Raw genomic sequence first — 17,276 nt, forward strand, 5'->3', positions numbered from 1 at the left:
TTACATTTATGTATCTATACTGATATGATGTGCTGGGTGGTATATTTGTGGTGCTATGTGGCACCTTGCTGTGTATTGGGGCAGCCAGTCTGTACATTACATGTGCTGTAACCCTTCAGCACTTACATTTATGTATGTATACTGATATGCTGTGCTGGGTGGTATATTTGTGGTGCTATGTGGCACCTTGCTGTGTATTGGGGCAGCCAGTCTGTACATTACATGTGCTGTAACCCTTCAGCACTTACATTTATGTATCTATACTGATATGATGTGCTGGGTGGTATATTTGTGGTGCTATGTGGCACCTTGCTGTGTATTGGGGCACACAGTCTGTACATTACATGTGCTGTAACCCTTCTGCACTTACATTTATGTATCTATACTGATATGATGTGCTGGGTGGTATATTTGTGGTGCTATGTGGCACCTTGCTGTGTATTGGGGCTCCCAGTCTGTACATTACATGTGCTGTAACCCTTCAGCACTTACATTTATGTATCCATACTGATATGCTGTGTTGGGTGGTATATCTGTGGTGCTATGTGGCACCTTGCTGTGTATTGGGGCAGCCAGTCTGTACATTACATGTGCTGTAACCCTTCAGCACTTACATTTATGTATGTATACTGATATGCTGTGCTGGGTGGTATATTTGTGGTGCTATGTGGCACCTTGCTGTGTATTGGGGCACCCAGTCTGTACATTACATGTGCTGTAACCCTTCTGCACTTACATTTATGTATCCATACTGATATGCTGTGTTGGGTGGTATATCTGTGGTGCTATGTGGCACCTTGCTGTGTATTGGGGCAGCCAGTCTGTACATTACATGTGCTGTAACCCTTCAGCACTTACATTTATGTATCTATACTGATATGCTGTGTTGGGTGGTATATCTGTGGTGCTATGTGGCACCTTGCTGTGTATTGGGGTAGCCAGTCTGTACATTACATGTGCTGTAACCCTTCAGCACTTACATTTATGTATCCATACTGATATGCTGTGTTGGGTGGTATATCTGTGGTGCTATGTGGCACCTTGCTGTGTATTGGGGCAGCCAGTCTGTACATTACATGTGCTGTAACCCTTCAGCACTTACATTTATGTATCTATACTGATATGCTGTGTTGGGTGGTATATCTGTGGTGCTATGTGGCACCTTGCTGTGTATTGGGGCAGCCAGTCTGTACATTACATGTGCTGTAACCCTTCAGCACTTACATTTATGTATCTATACTGATATGATGTGCTGGGTGGTATATTTGTGGTGCTATGTGGCACCTTGCTGTGTATTGGGGCAGCCAGTCTGTACATTACATGTGCTGTAACCCTTCAGCACTTACATTTATGTATCTATACTGATATGCTGTGCTGGGTGGTATATCTGTGGTGCTATGTGGCACCTTGCTGTGTATTGGGGCTCCCAGTCTGTACATTACATGTGCTGTAACCCTTCAGCACTTACATTTATGTATCTATACTGATATGATGTGCTGGGTGGTATATCTGTGGTGCTATGTGGCACCTTGCTGTGTATTGGGGCAGCCAGTCTGTACATTACATGTGCTGTAACCCTTCAGCACTTACATTTATGTATCTATACTGATATGATGTGCTGGGTGGTATATTTGTGGTGCTATGTGGCACCTTGCTGTGTATTGGGGCAGCCAGTCTGTACATTACATGTGCTGTAACCCTTCTGCACTTACATTTATGTATCTATACTGATATGCTGTGCTGGGTGGTATATCTGTGGTGCTATGTGGCACCTTGCTGTGTATTGGGGCTCCCAGTCTGTACATTACATGTGCTGTAACCCTTCAGCACTTACATTTATGTATCTATACTGATATGATGTGCTGGGTGGTATATTTGTGGTGCTATGTGGCACCTTGCTGTGTATTGGGGCAGCCAGTCTGTACATTACATGTGCTGTAACCCTTCAGCACTTACATTTATGTATCTATACTGATATGCTGTGCTGGGTGGTATATTTGTGGTGCTATGTGGCACCTTGCTGTGTATTGGGGCAGCCAGTCTGTACATTACATGTGCTGTAACCCTTCAGCACTTACATTTATGTATCTATACTGATATGATGTGCTGGGTGGTATATTTGTGGTGCTATGTGGCACCATGCTGTGTATTGGGGCTCCCAGTCTGTACATTACATGTGCTGTAACCCTTCAGCACTTACATTTATGTATCTATACTGGTATGATGTGTTGGGTGGTATATCTGTGGTGCTATGTGGCACCTTGCTGTGTATTGGGGCAGCCAGTCTGTACATTACATGTGCTGTAACCCTTCAGCACTTACATTTATGTATCCATACTGATATGATGTGCTGGGTGGTATATTTGTGGTGCTATGTGGCACCTTGCTGTGTATTGGGGCTCCCAGTCTGTACATTACATGTGCTGTAACCCTTCAGCACTTACATTTATGTATCTATACTGGTATGATGTGTTGGGTGGTATATCTGTGGTGCTATGTGGCACCTTGCTGTGTATTGGGGCTCCCAGTCTGTACATTACATGTGCTGTAACCCTTCAGCACTTACATTTATGTATCTATACTGATATGATGTGCTGGGTGGTATATTTGTGGTGCTATGTGGCACCTTGCTGTGTATTGGGGCAGCCAGTCTGTACATTACATGTGCTGTAACCCTTCAGCACTTACATTTATGTATCTATACTGATATGCTGTGTTGGGTGGTATATCTGTGGTGCTATGTGGCACCTTGCTGTGTATTGGGGCTCCCAGTCTGTACATTACATGTGCTGTAACCCTTCAGCACTTACATTTATGTATCTATACTGATATGCTGTGTTGGGTGGTATATCTGTGGTGCTATGTGGCACCTTGCTGTGTATTGGGGCTCCCAGTCTGTACATTACATGTGCTGTAACCCTTCAGCACTTACATTTATGTATCTATACTGATATGATGTGTTGGGTGGTATATTTGTGGTGCTATGTGGCACCTTGCTGTGTATTGGGGCAGCCAGTCTGTACATTACATGTGCTGTAACCCTTCAGCACTTACATTTATGTATCTATACTGATATGATGTGCTGGGTGGTATATTTGTGGTGCTATGTGGCACCTTGCTGTGTGTTGGGGCAGCCAGTCTGTACATTACATGTGCTGTAACCCTTCAGCACTTACATTTATGTATCTATACTGATATGATGTGCTGGGTGGTATATTTGTGGTGCTATGTGGCACCTTGCTGTGTATTGGGGCTCCCAGTCTGTACATTACATGTGCTGTAACCCTTCAGCACTTACATTTATGTATCCATACTGATATGATGTGCTGGGTGGTATATTTGTGGTGCTATGTGGCACCTTGCTGTGTATTGGGGCAGCCAGTCTGTACATTACATGTGCTGTAACCCTTCAGCACTTACATTTATGTATCCATACTGATATGATGTGCTGGGTGGTATATTTGTGGTGCTATGTGGCACCTTGCTGTGTATTGGGGCAGCCAGTCTGTACATTACATGTGCTGTAACCCTTCAGCACTTACATTTATGTATCTATACTGATATGCTGTGCTGGGTGGTATATCTGTGGTGCTATGTGGCACCTTGCTGTGTATTGGGGCAGCCAGTCTGTACATTACATGTGCTGTAACCCTTCAGCACTTACATTTATGTATCTATACTGGTATGATGTGCTGGGTGGTATATTTGTGGTGCTATGTGGCACCTTGCTGTGTATTGGGGCTCCCAGTCTGTACATTACATGTGCTGTAACCCTTCAGCACTTACATTTATGTATCTATACTGGTATGATGTGTTGGGTGGTATATCTGTGGTGCTATGTGGCACCTTGCTGTGTATTGGGGCTCCCAGTCTGTACATTACATGTGCTGTAACCCTTCAGCACTTACATTTATGTATCTATACTGATATGATGTGCTGGGTGGTATATTTGTGGTGCTATGTGGCACCTTGCTGTGTATTGGGGCAGCCAGTCTGTACATTACATGTGCTGTAACCCTTCAGCACTTACATTTATGTATCTATACTGATATGCTGTGTTGGGTGGTATATCTGTGGTGCTATGTGGCACCTTGCTGTGTATTGGGGCTCCCAGTCTGTACATTACATGTGCTGTAACCCTTCAGCACTTACATTTATGTATCTATACTGATATGCTGTGTTGGGTGGTATATCTGTGGTGCTATGTGGCACCTTGCTGTGTATTGGGGCTCCCAGTCTGTACATTACACGTGCTGTAACCCTTCAGCACTTACATTTATGTATCTATACTGATATGATGTGCTGGGTGGTATATTTGTGGTGCTATGTGGCACCTTGCTGTGTATTGGGGCTCCCAGTCTGTACATTACATGTGCTGTAACCCTTCTGCACTTACATTTATGTATCCATACTGATATGATGTGCTGGGTGGTATATTTGTGGTGCTATGTGGCACCTTGCTGTGTATTGGGGCAGCCAGTCTGTACATTACATGTGCTGTAACCCTTCAGCACTTACATTTATGTATCTATACTGATATGCTGTGCTGGGTGGTATATCTGTGGTGCTATGTGGCACCTTGCTGTGTATTGGGGCAGCCAGTCTGTACATTACATGCGCTGTAACCCTTCTGCACTTACATTTATGTATCTATACTGATATGCTGTGTTGGGTGGTATATCTGTGGTGCTATGTGGCACCTTGCTGTGTATTGGGGCTCCCAGTCTGTACATTACACGTGCTGTAACCCTTCAGCACTTACATTTATGTATCCATACTGATATGATGTGCTGGGTGGTATATTTGTGGTGCTATGTGGCACCTTGCTGTGTATTGGGGCAGCCAGTCTGTACATTACATGTGCTGTAACCCTTCAGCACTTACATTTATGTATCTATACTGATATGCTGTGCTGGGTGGTATATTTGTGGTGCTATGTGGCACCTTGCTGTGTATTGGGGCTCCCAGTCTGTACATTACATGTGCTGTAACCCTTCAGCACTTACATTTATGTATCTATACTGATATGCTGTGCTGGGTGGTATATTTGTGGTGCTATGTGGCACCTTGCTGTGTATTGGGGCAGCCAGTCTGTACATTACATGTGCTGTAACCCTTCTGCACTTACATTTATGTATCTATACTGATATGCTGTGCTGGGTGGTATATCTGTGGTGCTATGTGGCACCTTGCTGTGTATTGGGGCAGCCAGTCTGTACATTACACGTGCTGTAACCCTTCAGCACTTACATTTATGTATCTATACTGATATGCTGTGCTGGGTGGTATATCTGTGGTGCTATGTGGCACCTTGCTGTGTATTGGGGCACCCAGTCTGTACATTACATGCGCTGTAACCCTTCAGCACTTACATTTATGTATCTATACTGATATGATGTGCTGGGTGGTATATCTGTGATGCTATGTGGCACCTTGCTGTGTATTGGGGCAGCCAGTCTGTACATTACATGTGCTGTAACCCTTCAGCACTTACATTTATGTATCCATACTGATATGATGTGCTGGGTGGTATATTTGTGGTGCTATGTGGCACCTTGCTGTGTATTGGGGCTCCCAGTCTGTACATTACATGTGCTGTAACCCTTCAGCACTTACATTTATGTATCTATACTGGTATGATGTGCTGGGTGGTATATTTGTGGTGCTATGTGGCACCTTGCTGTGTATTGGGGCTCCCAGTCTGTACATTACATGTGCTGTAACCCTTCAGCACTTACATTTATGTATCTATACTGGTATGATGTGTTGGGTGGTATATCTGTGGTGCTATGTGGCACCTTGCTGTGTATTGGGGCTCCCAGTCTGTACATTACATGTGCTGTAACCCTTCAGCACTTACATTTATGTATCTATACTGATATGATGTGCTGGGTGGTATATTTGTGGTGCTATGTGGCACCTTGCTGTGTATTGGGGCAGCCAGTCTGTACATTACATGTGCTGTAACCCTTCAGCACTTACATTTATGTATCTATACTGATATGCTGTGTTGGGTGGTATATCTGTGGTGCTATGTGGCACCTTGCTGTGTATTGGGGCTCCCAGTCTGTACATTACATGTGCTGTAACCCTTCAGCACTTACATTTATGTATCTATACTGATATGCTGTGTTGGGTGGTATATCTGTGGTGCTATGTGGCACCTTGCTGTGTATTGGGGCTCCCAGTCTGTACATTACATGTGCTGTAACCCTTCAGCACTTACATTTATGTATCTATACTGATATGATGTGTTGGGTGGTATATTTGTGGTGCTATGTGGCACCTTGCTGTGTATTGGGGCTCCCAGTCTGTACATTACATGTGCTGTAACCCTTCAGCACTTACATTTATGTATCCATACTGATATGATGTGCTGGGTGGTATATTTGTGGTGCTATGTGGCACCTTGCTGTGTATTGGGGCAGCCAGTCTGTACATTACATGTGCTGTAACCCTTCAGCACTTACATTTATGTATCCATACTGATATGATGTGCTGGGTGGTATATTTGTGGTGCTATGTGGCACCTTGCTGTGTATTGGGGCAGCCAGTCTGTACATTACATGTGCTGTAACCCTTCAGCACTTACATTTATGTATCTATACTGATATGCTGTGCTGGGTGGTATATCTGTGGTGCTATGTGGCACCTTGCTGTGTATTGGGGCAGCCAGTCTGTACATTACATGCGCTGTAACCCTTCTGCACTTACATTTATGTATCTATACTGATATGCTGTGTTGGGTGGTATATCTGTGGTGCTATGTGGCACCTTGCTGTGTATTGGGGCTCCCAGTCTGTACATTACACGTGCTGTAACCCTTCAGCACTTACATTTATGTATCTATACTGATATGATGTGCTGGGTGGTATATTTGTGGTGCTATGTGGCACCTTGCTGTGTATTGGGGCTCCCAGTCTGTACATTACATGTGCTGTAACCCTTCTGCACTTACATTTATGTATCCATACTGATATGATGTGCTGGGTGGTATATTTGTGGTGCTATGTGGCACCTTGCTGTGTATTGGGGCAGCCAGTCTGTACATTACATGTGCTGTAACCCTTCAGCACTTACATTTATGTATCTATACTGATATGCTGTGCTGGGTGGTATATCTGTGGTGCTATGTGGCACCTTGCTGTGTATTGGGGCAGCCAGTCTGTACATTACATGCGCTGTAACCCTTCTGCACTTACATTTATGTATCTATACTGATATGCTGTGTTGGGTGGTATATCTGTGGTGCTATGTGGCACCTTGCTGTGTATTGGGGCTCCCAGTCTGTACATTACACGTGCTGTAACCCTTCAGCACTTACATTTATGTATCCATACTGATATGATGTGCTGGGTGGTATATTTGTGGTGCTATGTGGCACCTTGCTGTGTATTGGGGCAGCCAGTCTGTACATTACATGTGCTGTAACCCTTCAGCACTTACATTTATGTATCTATACTGATATGCTGTGCTGGGTGGTATATTTGTGGTGCTATGTGGCACCTTGCTGTGCATTGGGGCTCCCAGTCTGTACATTACATGTGCTGTAACCCTTCAGCACTTACATTTATGTATCTATACTGATATGCTGTGCTGGGTGGTATATTTGTGGTGCTATGTGGCACCTTGCTGTGTATTGGGGCAGCCAGTCTGTACATTACATGTGCTGTAACCCTTCTGCACTTACATTTATGTATCTATACTGATATGCTGTGCTGGGTGGTATATCTGTGGTGCTATGTGGCACCTTGCTGTGTATTGGGGCAGCCAGTCTGTACATTACACGTGCTGTAACCCTTCAGCACTTACATTTATGTATCTATACTGATATGCTGTGCTGGGTGGTATATCTGTGGTGCTATGTGGCACCTTGCTGTGTATTGGGGCACCCAGTCTGTACATTACATGCGCTGTAACCCTTCAGCACTTACATTTATGTATCTATACTGATATGATGTGCTGGGTGGTATATCTGTGATGCTATGTGGCACCTTGCTGTGTATTGGGGCAGCCAGTCTGTACATTACATGTGCTGTAACCCTTCAGCACTTACATTTATGTATCCATACTGATATGATGTGCTGGGTGGTATATTTGTGGTGCTATGTGGCACCTTGCTGTGTATTGGGGCTCCCAGTCTGTACATTACATGTGCTGTAACCCTTCAGCACTTACATTTATGTATCTATACTGGTATGATGTGCTGGGTGGTATATTTGTGGTGCTATGTGGCACCTTGCTGTGTATTGGGGCTCCCAGTCTGTACATTACATGTGCTGTAACCCTTCAGCACTTACATTTATGTATCTATACTGGTATGATGTGTTGGGTGGTATATCTGTGGTGCTATGTGGCACCTTGCTGTGTATTGGGGCTCCCAGTCTGTACATTACATGTGCTGTAACCCTTCAGCACTTACATTTATGTATCTATACTGATATGATGTGCTGGGTGGTATATTTGTGGTGCTATGTGGCACCTTGCTGTGTATTGGGGCAGCCAGTCTGTACATTACATGTGCTGTAACCCTTCAGCACTTACATTTATGTATCTATACTGATATGCTGTGTTGGGTGGTATATCTGTGGTGCTATGTGGCACCTTGCTGTGTATTGGGGCTCCCAGTCTGTACATTACATGTGCTGTAACCCTTCAGCACTTACATTTATGTATCTATACTGATATGCTGTGTTGGGTGGTATATCTGTGGTGCTATGTGGCACCTTGCTGTGTATTGGGGCTCCCAGTCTGTACATTACATGTGCTGTAACCCTTCAGCACTTACATTTATGTATCTATACTGATATGATGTGTTGGGTGGTATATTTGTGGTGCTATGTGGCACCTTGCTGTGTATTGGGGCTCCCAGTCTGTACATTACATGTGCTGTAACCCTTCAGCACTTACATTTATGTATCCATACTGATATGATGTGCTGGGTGGTATATTTGTGGTGCTATGTGGCACCTTGCTGTGTATTGGGGCAGCCAGTCTGTACATTACATGTGCTGTAACCCTTCAGCACTTACATTTATGTATCCATACTGATATGATGTGCTGGGTGGTATATTTGTGGTGCTATGTGGCACCTTGCTGTGTATTGGGGCAGCCAGTCTGTACATTACATGTGCTGTAACCCTTCAGCACTTACATTTATGTATCTATACTGATATGCTGTGCTGGGTGGTATATCTGTGGTGCTATGTGGCACCTTGCTGTGTATTGGGGCAGCCAGTCTGTACATTACATGCGCTGTAACCCTTCTGCACTTACATTTATGTATCTATACTGATATGCTGTGTTGGGTGGTATATCTGTGGTGCTATGTGGCACCTTGCTGTGTATTGGGGCTCCCAGTCTGTACATTACACGTGCTGTAACCCTTCAGCACTTACATTTATGTATCTATACTGATATGATGTGCTGGGTGGTATATTTGTGGTGCTATGTGGCACCTTGCTGTGTATTGGGGCTCCCAGTCTGTACATTACATGTGCTGTAACCCTTCTGCACTTACATTTATGTATCCATACTGATATGATGTGCTGGGTGGTATATTTGTGGTGCTATGTGGCACCTTGCTGTGTATTGGGGCAGCCAGTCTGTACATTACATGTGCTGTAACCCTTCAGCACTTACATTTATGTATCTATACTGATATGCTGTGCTGGGTGGTATATCTGTGGTGCTATGTGGCACCTTGCTGTGTATTGGGGCAGCCAGTCTGTACATTACATGCGCTGTAACCCTTCTGCACTTACATTTATGTATCTATACTGATATGCTGTGTTGGGTGGTATATCTGTGGTGCTATGTGGCACCTTGCTGTGTATTGGGGCTCCCAGTCTGTACATTACACGTGCTGTAACCCTTCAGCACTTACATTTATGTATCCATACTGATATGATGTGCTGGGTGGTATATTTGTGGTGCTATGTGGCACCTTGCTGTGTATTGGGGCAGCCAGTCTGTACATTACATGTGCTGTAACCCTTCAGCACTTACATTTATGTATCTATACTGATATGCTGTGCTGGGTGGTATATTTGTGGTGCTATGTGGCACCTTGCTGTGTATTGGGGCTCCCAGTCTGTACATTACATGTGCTGTAACCCTTCAGCACTTACATTTATGTATCTATACTGATATGCTGTGCTGGGTGGTATATTTGTGGTGCTATGTGGCACCTTGCTGTGTATTGGGGCTCCCAGTCTGTACATTACATGTGCTGTAACCCTTCAGCACTTACATTTATGTATCTATACTGATATGATGTGCTGGGTGGTATATTTGTGGTGCCATGTGGCACCTTGCTGTGTATTGGGGCAGCCAGTCTGTACATTACATGTGCTGTAACCCTTCAGCACTTACATTTATGTATCTATACTGATATGCTGTGCTGGGTGGTATATTTGTGGTGCCATGTGGCACCTTGCTGTGTATTGGGGCAGCCAGTCTGTACATTACATGTGCTGTAACCCTTCAGCACTTACATTTATGTATCTATACTGATATGATGTGCTGGGTGGTATATCTGTGGTGCTATGTGGCACCTTGCTGTGTATTGGGGCACCCAGTCTGTACATTACATGTGCTGTAAGGCGGGAGGCCTCTGCTCTATTGTTGGACTGGATTGATTGACATGTAATTGTTTCTATGACATTTGATCTGATGGGTGGGTCACTGCGGTTTATAATTGTTTTTATCATTTTATTTATTGTGTTTGAGTCTGACCGGGTCTTTATTAAGGCCTTATTAATATTGCCTTTATCTGAGCTATGGGTGAAATTTAATTCTTTCTTGCTCTATTTTGATACTTGTGGATAATAGTGAGTCATTGCACATTATCTCTAGTGGTGTTTATATACAGGGGATGCATGAGAGACCGGTCTGGCTGCCTGGCACAAGCGTGAGTATATACAGGGGGGGGGGGGGGGGGTACGCATGAGAGATTGGCCTGGCAGGAGCGTGAGTATATACACGGGGGCACATGAGAGACTGGCCTGGCTGCCTGGCACAAGCATGAGTATATACAGGGGGGGGGGGGTACGCATGAGAGATTGGCCTGGCAGGAGCGTGAGTATATACAGGGGGGCACATGAGAGACCGGCCTGGCTGCCTGGCAGGAGTGTGAGTATATACAGGGGGGTGCATGAGAGACTGGCCCGGCTGCCTGGCAGGAGCGTGAGTATATACAGGGGGTGTATGAGTGACCGGCCCGGCTGCCTGGCAGGAGTGTGAGTATATACAGGGGGGGGGGGGGGGTGCATGAGAGACTGGCCTGGCTGCCTGGCAGGAGTGTGAGAATATACAGGGGGGCGCATGAGAGAAAAACCTGGCTGCCTGGCACAAGCGTGAGCATATACAGGGGGGGGGGGGTGTGCATGAGAGACCGGTCTGGCTGCCTGGCACAAGCGTGAGTATATATGGGGGGATGTATGAGAGACTGGCCCAGCTGCCTGGCAGGAGTGTGAGTATATACAGGGGGGTGCATGAGAGACCGGCCCGGCTGCCTGGCAGGAGCGTGAGTATATACAGGGGGATGCATGAGAGACCGGCTCGGCTGCCTGGCAGGAGCGTGAGTATATACAGGGGGGCACATGAGAGACCGGCCTGGCTGCCTGGCAGGAGTGTGAGTATATACAGGGGGGTGCATGAGAGACCGGCCCGGCTGCCTGGCAGGAGTGTGAGTATATACAGGGGGATGCATGAGAGACCGGCTCGGCTGCCTGGCAGGAGCGTGAGTATATACAGGGGGGCACATGAGAGACCGGCCTAGCTGCCTGGCAGGAGTGTGAGTATATACAGGGGGGTGCATGAGAGACCGGCCCGGCTGCCTGGCAGGAGTGTGAGTATATACAGGGGGCGCATGAGAGACCAACCTGGCTGCCAGGCACAAGCGTGAGTATATACAGGGAGGTGCACGAGAGACTGGCCAGGCTGCCTGGCAGGAGTGTGAGTATATACAGGGGGCGCCTTAGAGACAGCCCGGCTGCCTGGCAGGAGCGTGAGTATATACAGGGGGGGGTGCATGAGAGACTGGCCTGGCTGCCTGGCAGGAGTGTGAGTATATACAGTGGGGTGTATGAGAGACTAGCCCGGCTGCCTGGCAGGAGTGTGAGTATATACAGAGGGCGCATGAGAGATCGGCCCGGCTGCCTGGCAGGAGTGTGAGTATATACAGGGGGCGCATGAGAGATCGGCCCGGCTGCCTGGCAGGAGTGTGATTATATACAGGGAGTGCATGAGAGACCGGCCCAGCTGCCTGGCAGGAGTGCGAGTATACAGGTAGCCCCCGGTCGGCCGGTCCCCGTGTGCCTCTTACTCTATCCCTGCTGTGTGTCCTCTCCGGCTTACCTGAAGCCTGTGTCGCCTGCATGTGCTGCCGTATAGGTAACTCTCTCATACTGCAGCAAATGGAGGCGACACAGGCTTCATAATGCCGGAGACCCCACACAGCGGGGATAGAGTAAGAGGAGCACGGGGGTCTTTCCTGCACCACCCTGTATATTCTCTTGTCATTATCTGTCACTGCTACGGCAACACACATGACTGCTGACAGGACAATGACTGTTCTCTGACTGTTATTATTTCTCCAACAGATTATGGTGCAGAAGATAATGGTGCCGCACTACATTTACCAGCAGGAAACTCCACTGCTGAAAATATACCCAGCAGACGTCACCATGAGGACAAATCACCAGATCTCTCCAATCCTGAGGAACCTTCTGATAGATCCCATCCTGTTACCTCAAATACCCATCCAAAGTGTCACAGTGCTGATAGATCAGAAGATCCGTCTTATTCTGGGGAATGTTCCAGTAACTCTTTTACTGATAGAGAGGGAGGTGGGAAGACTTATCAGTGCTCAGAATGTGGGAAATGTTGTAAAGACACATCACATCTTGCTGCACATGTGAGAGTACATACCGGGGAGCAGCAATTTCCATGTTCTGAGTGTGGGAAATGTTTCAGTCGAAAAGGTAATTTTCTTGTACATCAGAGAACTCACACAGGAGAGCGTCCTTATTCATGCCCAGAGTGTGGGAACTGTTTCAGTTATAAATCTACTCTTAAGACACATCAGAGAACTCACACAGGAGAGCGTCCTTATTCATGCCCACAATGTGGGAAAAGCTTCAGTCAGCAAGCGAATCTTCTTGCACATCTTAGAAGTCACACAGGAGAGCGTCCTCATTCATGCCCAGAGTGTGGGAAATGTTTCATTGATAAATCTACTCTTAAGATACATCAGAGAACTCACACAGGAGAGCGCCCTTATTCATGTTCAGAGTGTGGGAGATCTTTCAGTCAGAAAGCTCATCTTCTTAAACATCAGAGAAATCACACAGCAGAGCGTCCTTATTCATGTTCAGAGTGTTGGAAATCTTTCAGTCAGAAAGCTCATCTTCTTGAACATCAGATAAGGCACACAGACGAGTGGCCATATTTCTGTCCAGAGTGTGGGAAATGTTTTAGTCGGAAAGATGATCTTATTTCACATCAGAGAACTCACACAGGAGAGAGGGAGTGTACTTATTCATGCCCAGAGTGTGGGAAATGTTTCAGTGATAAATCTAATCTTCGTAAACATCAGAAAACTCACACAGGAGAGCGTCCTCATTTATGTCCAGAGTGTGGGAAATGTTTTATTCAGAAATATGATCTTCTTACACATCAGAGAATTCACACAGGAGAGCGCCCTCATTCATGTCCAGAGTGTGGGAAATGTTTCAGTCGGAAAGCTCATCTTCTTAGACATCAGCGAAGTCACACAGGAGAGAGTCCTTATTCATGTCCAGAGTGTGGGAAATCGTTCAGTGATAAATCTCATCTTCTCAGACATCAGAAAAGTCACACAAAAGAGCGTCTTTATTCATGTCCAGAGTGTGGGAAATGTTTCAGTCGGAAAGCTCATCTTATTACACATCAGAGAAGTCACACAGAAAAGCGTCCTAATTCATGCCCAGAGTGTGGGAAATGTTTCAGACAGAAATGTGATCTTATTAAACATCAGAGAAGTCACACAGGAGAATGTAGTTATTCATGTCCAGAGTGTGGGAAAAGTTTCAGGCAGAAAGCTCATCTTCTTGCACATCAGAGAACTTACACAGGAGAGCGTCCTCATTTATGTCCAGAGTGTGGGAAATGTTTCAGACAGAAATGTGATCTTCTTAGACATCAGAGAAGTCACACAGGAGAGCGTCCTCATTTATGTCCAGAGTGTGGGAAATGTTTCAGTCAGAAATGTGATCTTCTTAGACATCAGAGAAGTCACACAGGAGAGCGTCCTTATTCATGTGTAGAGTGTGGGAAATGTTTCAGTCAGAAAGCTAATCTTATTACACATCAGAGAAGTCACACAGAAGAGCGTCCTTAGGCCCCTCGGGAATGTGGAGGAAAATTGCAGTCAGGCAGCGTACCTACACAATCTGCTCATACTATTTGTATCTGTTGACCCTCATACTACAGGCAGGTGGTAAAATTGTTCAGTGATTGGCCAATCATAATTGAAAGTGTGTACCAGGCTTTACAAAGAATGGTTGGACAAACTGGGCTAATTAAAGGTGCATACACACATCCAATTTTGATTGGCGAAGCACTGGCCGATTTTACCACTATCATACAACATGGAAGTGATAAAATTGGTCATCCAATATTGATTGGCTAATCAATATTGGATGTGTATACTAGGCTTTAGCTTGGAAAAAAGACAACTGAGGGGCGAACCAATTTTGTTTGTATAAAGGCATGCAAGGGCAATACTGATAGGTGCTCAGATCTTCCTGATATTGCTATTTAAAGTGGACCTGAACTCTTGCACAGGAAAGCAGGAAAACGTAGAGAAATGCACCCTGTATATATTTAGAGAGCTTAGGCCAGGCATGGGCAAACTTGGCCCTCCAGCTGTTAAGGAAATACAAATCCCACAATGCATTTGCCTTTATGAGTCATGACTGTGGCTGTCAGACTCCTGCAATGCATTGTTGGACTTGTAGTTCCTTGTTATATGTTCAATGTTTTGAGATTTTAATCAAATGATATACAATATTTGATGACTTGATTTCTGCACATGGCTAGGGCCCTGCCATTTGTAGAGTTAAGTTATTGGTATACGGTGTCATGAGATATCAAAACTATTGTTTAATATAGTGATACTTATACAATATTGGTTAATGGATATACAGTGTATAATGCTAGGATTTAAAATGAACATTCAGGAGTCCGTTGAGCATGTGGTCCTTTCCTTGTGGAATTTAAGGTCACAGAAGTCATTACAAAATAGATCTCTGTCAAGCCAGGCTTCGGGTGGCTGAAATTGTATCTGACTTTAGGCAGCAGGTGCTTGCTGCTGGGTAATGTGATGTAATTCTACGTTAGTCTGAGTTAGCAAAGGAGGCTTCGCATCATATGTAGCAGCATTATTGCAGGTCCAATCTGAAGGCAGAACAGTAGGAATAATGGGAACTAACATGTATAAGAACCAGCAGGAAGGTCTGGACTGGAACTCATCATACTCGCTCACTCTCACACACACTCACACACACATTCATTTACTCATTCTCTTTACATGACAGGCACATATATAAATATACATATGCTCAAATAGAAGACTACTACAAACAATAGATTCCATATACAGATTATACAGCAATTTACTCATTCTGTTTTTATATATTTTGTAACTGATTTTTGATGTACCAAAGAACTGTACCTTATTGAATATTGAACATCTACGAAGATCAATAACGTTTAATTAAAATCCACATCCACATTTTACTGTCTCCTGAGGACTTTGTTTTTTAAACAAATATTTTTTTAATCCCATTTTATAACATTCCTCAACAGCTGGAGGGCCAAGTTTGCCCATGCCTGGTTTAGACTGTTTAATTCCCCCTCATTTGTGTCTAATCACTAGTTGTAACTTGATCTCTCCCCGTGTCACATGACTGCCATGGCAAAGGTGGCAGATAATTTGAAAGCACAGGATGTTAACACTATGGCCGCTTCCATGAATCAGGAAGTAGAAACAGTGCAGATTCATTTTAGGATTTGTTTCAGCTGTAAGAATTTTTTTGTTTAATGGTTATGCTGTTGTGTGTCTTTTAGAGCAGAGAGGACATTCTGAGTTCAGGTCCGCTTTAAGCACTTATCTTAACCTGAGGAAGTGGCTTTCAGGCCGTGAAATGCATTGTCTTTCTTGTGTAATATTCTTATGAATAAAAACCTAGAAATCCATCTCAGAGAATCATTGGGACGGTATGTTTATACTTCTCTTCCTATCCTCACTGTAGTTATTTTTTCTGCATGCATGTTTTGGGTGCCCCCTGTGGTTTCTTTATCATTGATCTTGCCCCATTGAGGGGTTCTTAAATTTTATGTTGCACAGATAAGTTTCTCTTTTTTTGGAGCTGCGACCAGCTACTACTTGAAGGATTAGAGGCTGAGTGGGGGCGGTACTTCCCTGTATGCTAGCCAAAGTACTTGCCTGATCATTCTATCTACATCTACGTCTTTCCTCTGATTCAGAGCATACTGCACCCAATTGGGCTCCCAGTGTCCTTGGTTTTTTGTTGTTGTTGTTTGTTTGTCCTGTATCCAAGGGCAATATAAAAACTGAGAAAGCCCCGTGGGGGGTGAAATGCGTCAGCAGGCGGGGCTAGCACTCGTGAGCGCTCACTTGACCATGACGCCACTGCATTCCATCCTGCATGCCAGATTGGAGGAGAGGCGGGCTTGAGGGATGGTGCGGAAGGTGCTTGATCCACATGCTGCCTGTCTGTATTGATCTCCTTCCCCTGCTCGTCTTTAAGTGGAGCTGTCAGCCATACTATCTTAGAAAAAAATAGCCCACATATATAAGTAGATAAATACTTGCTCTACTTACATAACAGATGTATTGTACTGTCCATGCTTTGATTTCAGTGCATTTCATATAGTAAATAAATAGAATTCTCTCTCTCTTCTCTCTTCCGTTGCGACCAACGGAATGACCAATTTCCACCTAAAATTGCGGAAAATACAGTTCCACGGAAAGCGGTGTTCATCCCTGCTAGAGAGAGATGAATCTACCTGGCTATCTGGGGTTCTCTTCGGACAACTGTTGAACACAATATGCAAGGCCATGCCTGGGTGGGCTTGAACCACCAACCTTGCAGTTAACAGCCAAACACACTAACCAATTGTGCCACAAAGACTGTGCATGCAGTTGCTGTTGAATGATTTTATGGGGATGTAAGTGTGTCTTTTGGAGGGAGGAAGTAAGTCTGCTC

The 17,276-nt window shown here is 45.0% G+C and overlaps 2 protein-coding genes across 7 annotated transcripts in view; one reads left to right on the forward strand and one right to left on the reverse strand.

Annotated features, from left to right (window-relative positions):
- Positions 1–17,276, reverse strand: part of LOC137524130 (zinc finger protein 271-like) — a 132,479-nt gene that overhangs the window by 74,034 nt on the left and 41,169 nt on the right. The window lies entirely within an intron of this gene.
- The window catches only part of LOC137524128 (zinc finger protein 665-like), a 121,773-nt gene that overhangs the window by 35,982 nt on the left and 68,515 nt on the right, over positions 1–17,276 (forward strand). For 5 of the 6 annotated variants that reach the window (XM_068243673.1, XM_068243678.1, XM_068243676.1 and 2 more), the window contains one exon: positions 12,606–16,242. The exons of the other annotated variant lie outside the window; for it this stretch is intronic. In XM_068243673.1, the coding sequence (XP_068099774.1) occupies positions 12,606–14,383 (1,778 nt within the window). In that variant the 3' untranslated portion in view covers positions 14,384–16,242. Of the gene's footprint in view, positions 1–12,605; positions 16,243–17,276 lie in introns of those variants that run through there. 6 annotated transcript variants of the gene reach the window in all.

The sequence above is a fragment of the Hyperolius riggenbachi genome, chromosome 7 (assembly GCF_040937935.1).
Source record: "Hyperolius riggenbachi isolate aHypRig1 chromosome 7, aHypRig1.pri, whole genome shotgun sequence".
NCBI lineage: Eukaryota > Metazoa > Chordata > Amphibia > Anura > Hyperoliidae > Hyperolius > Hyperolius riggenbachi.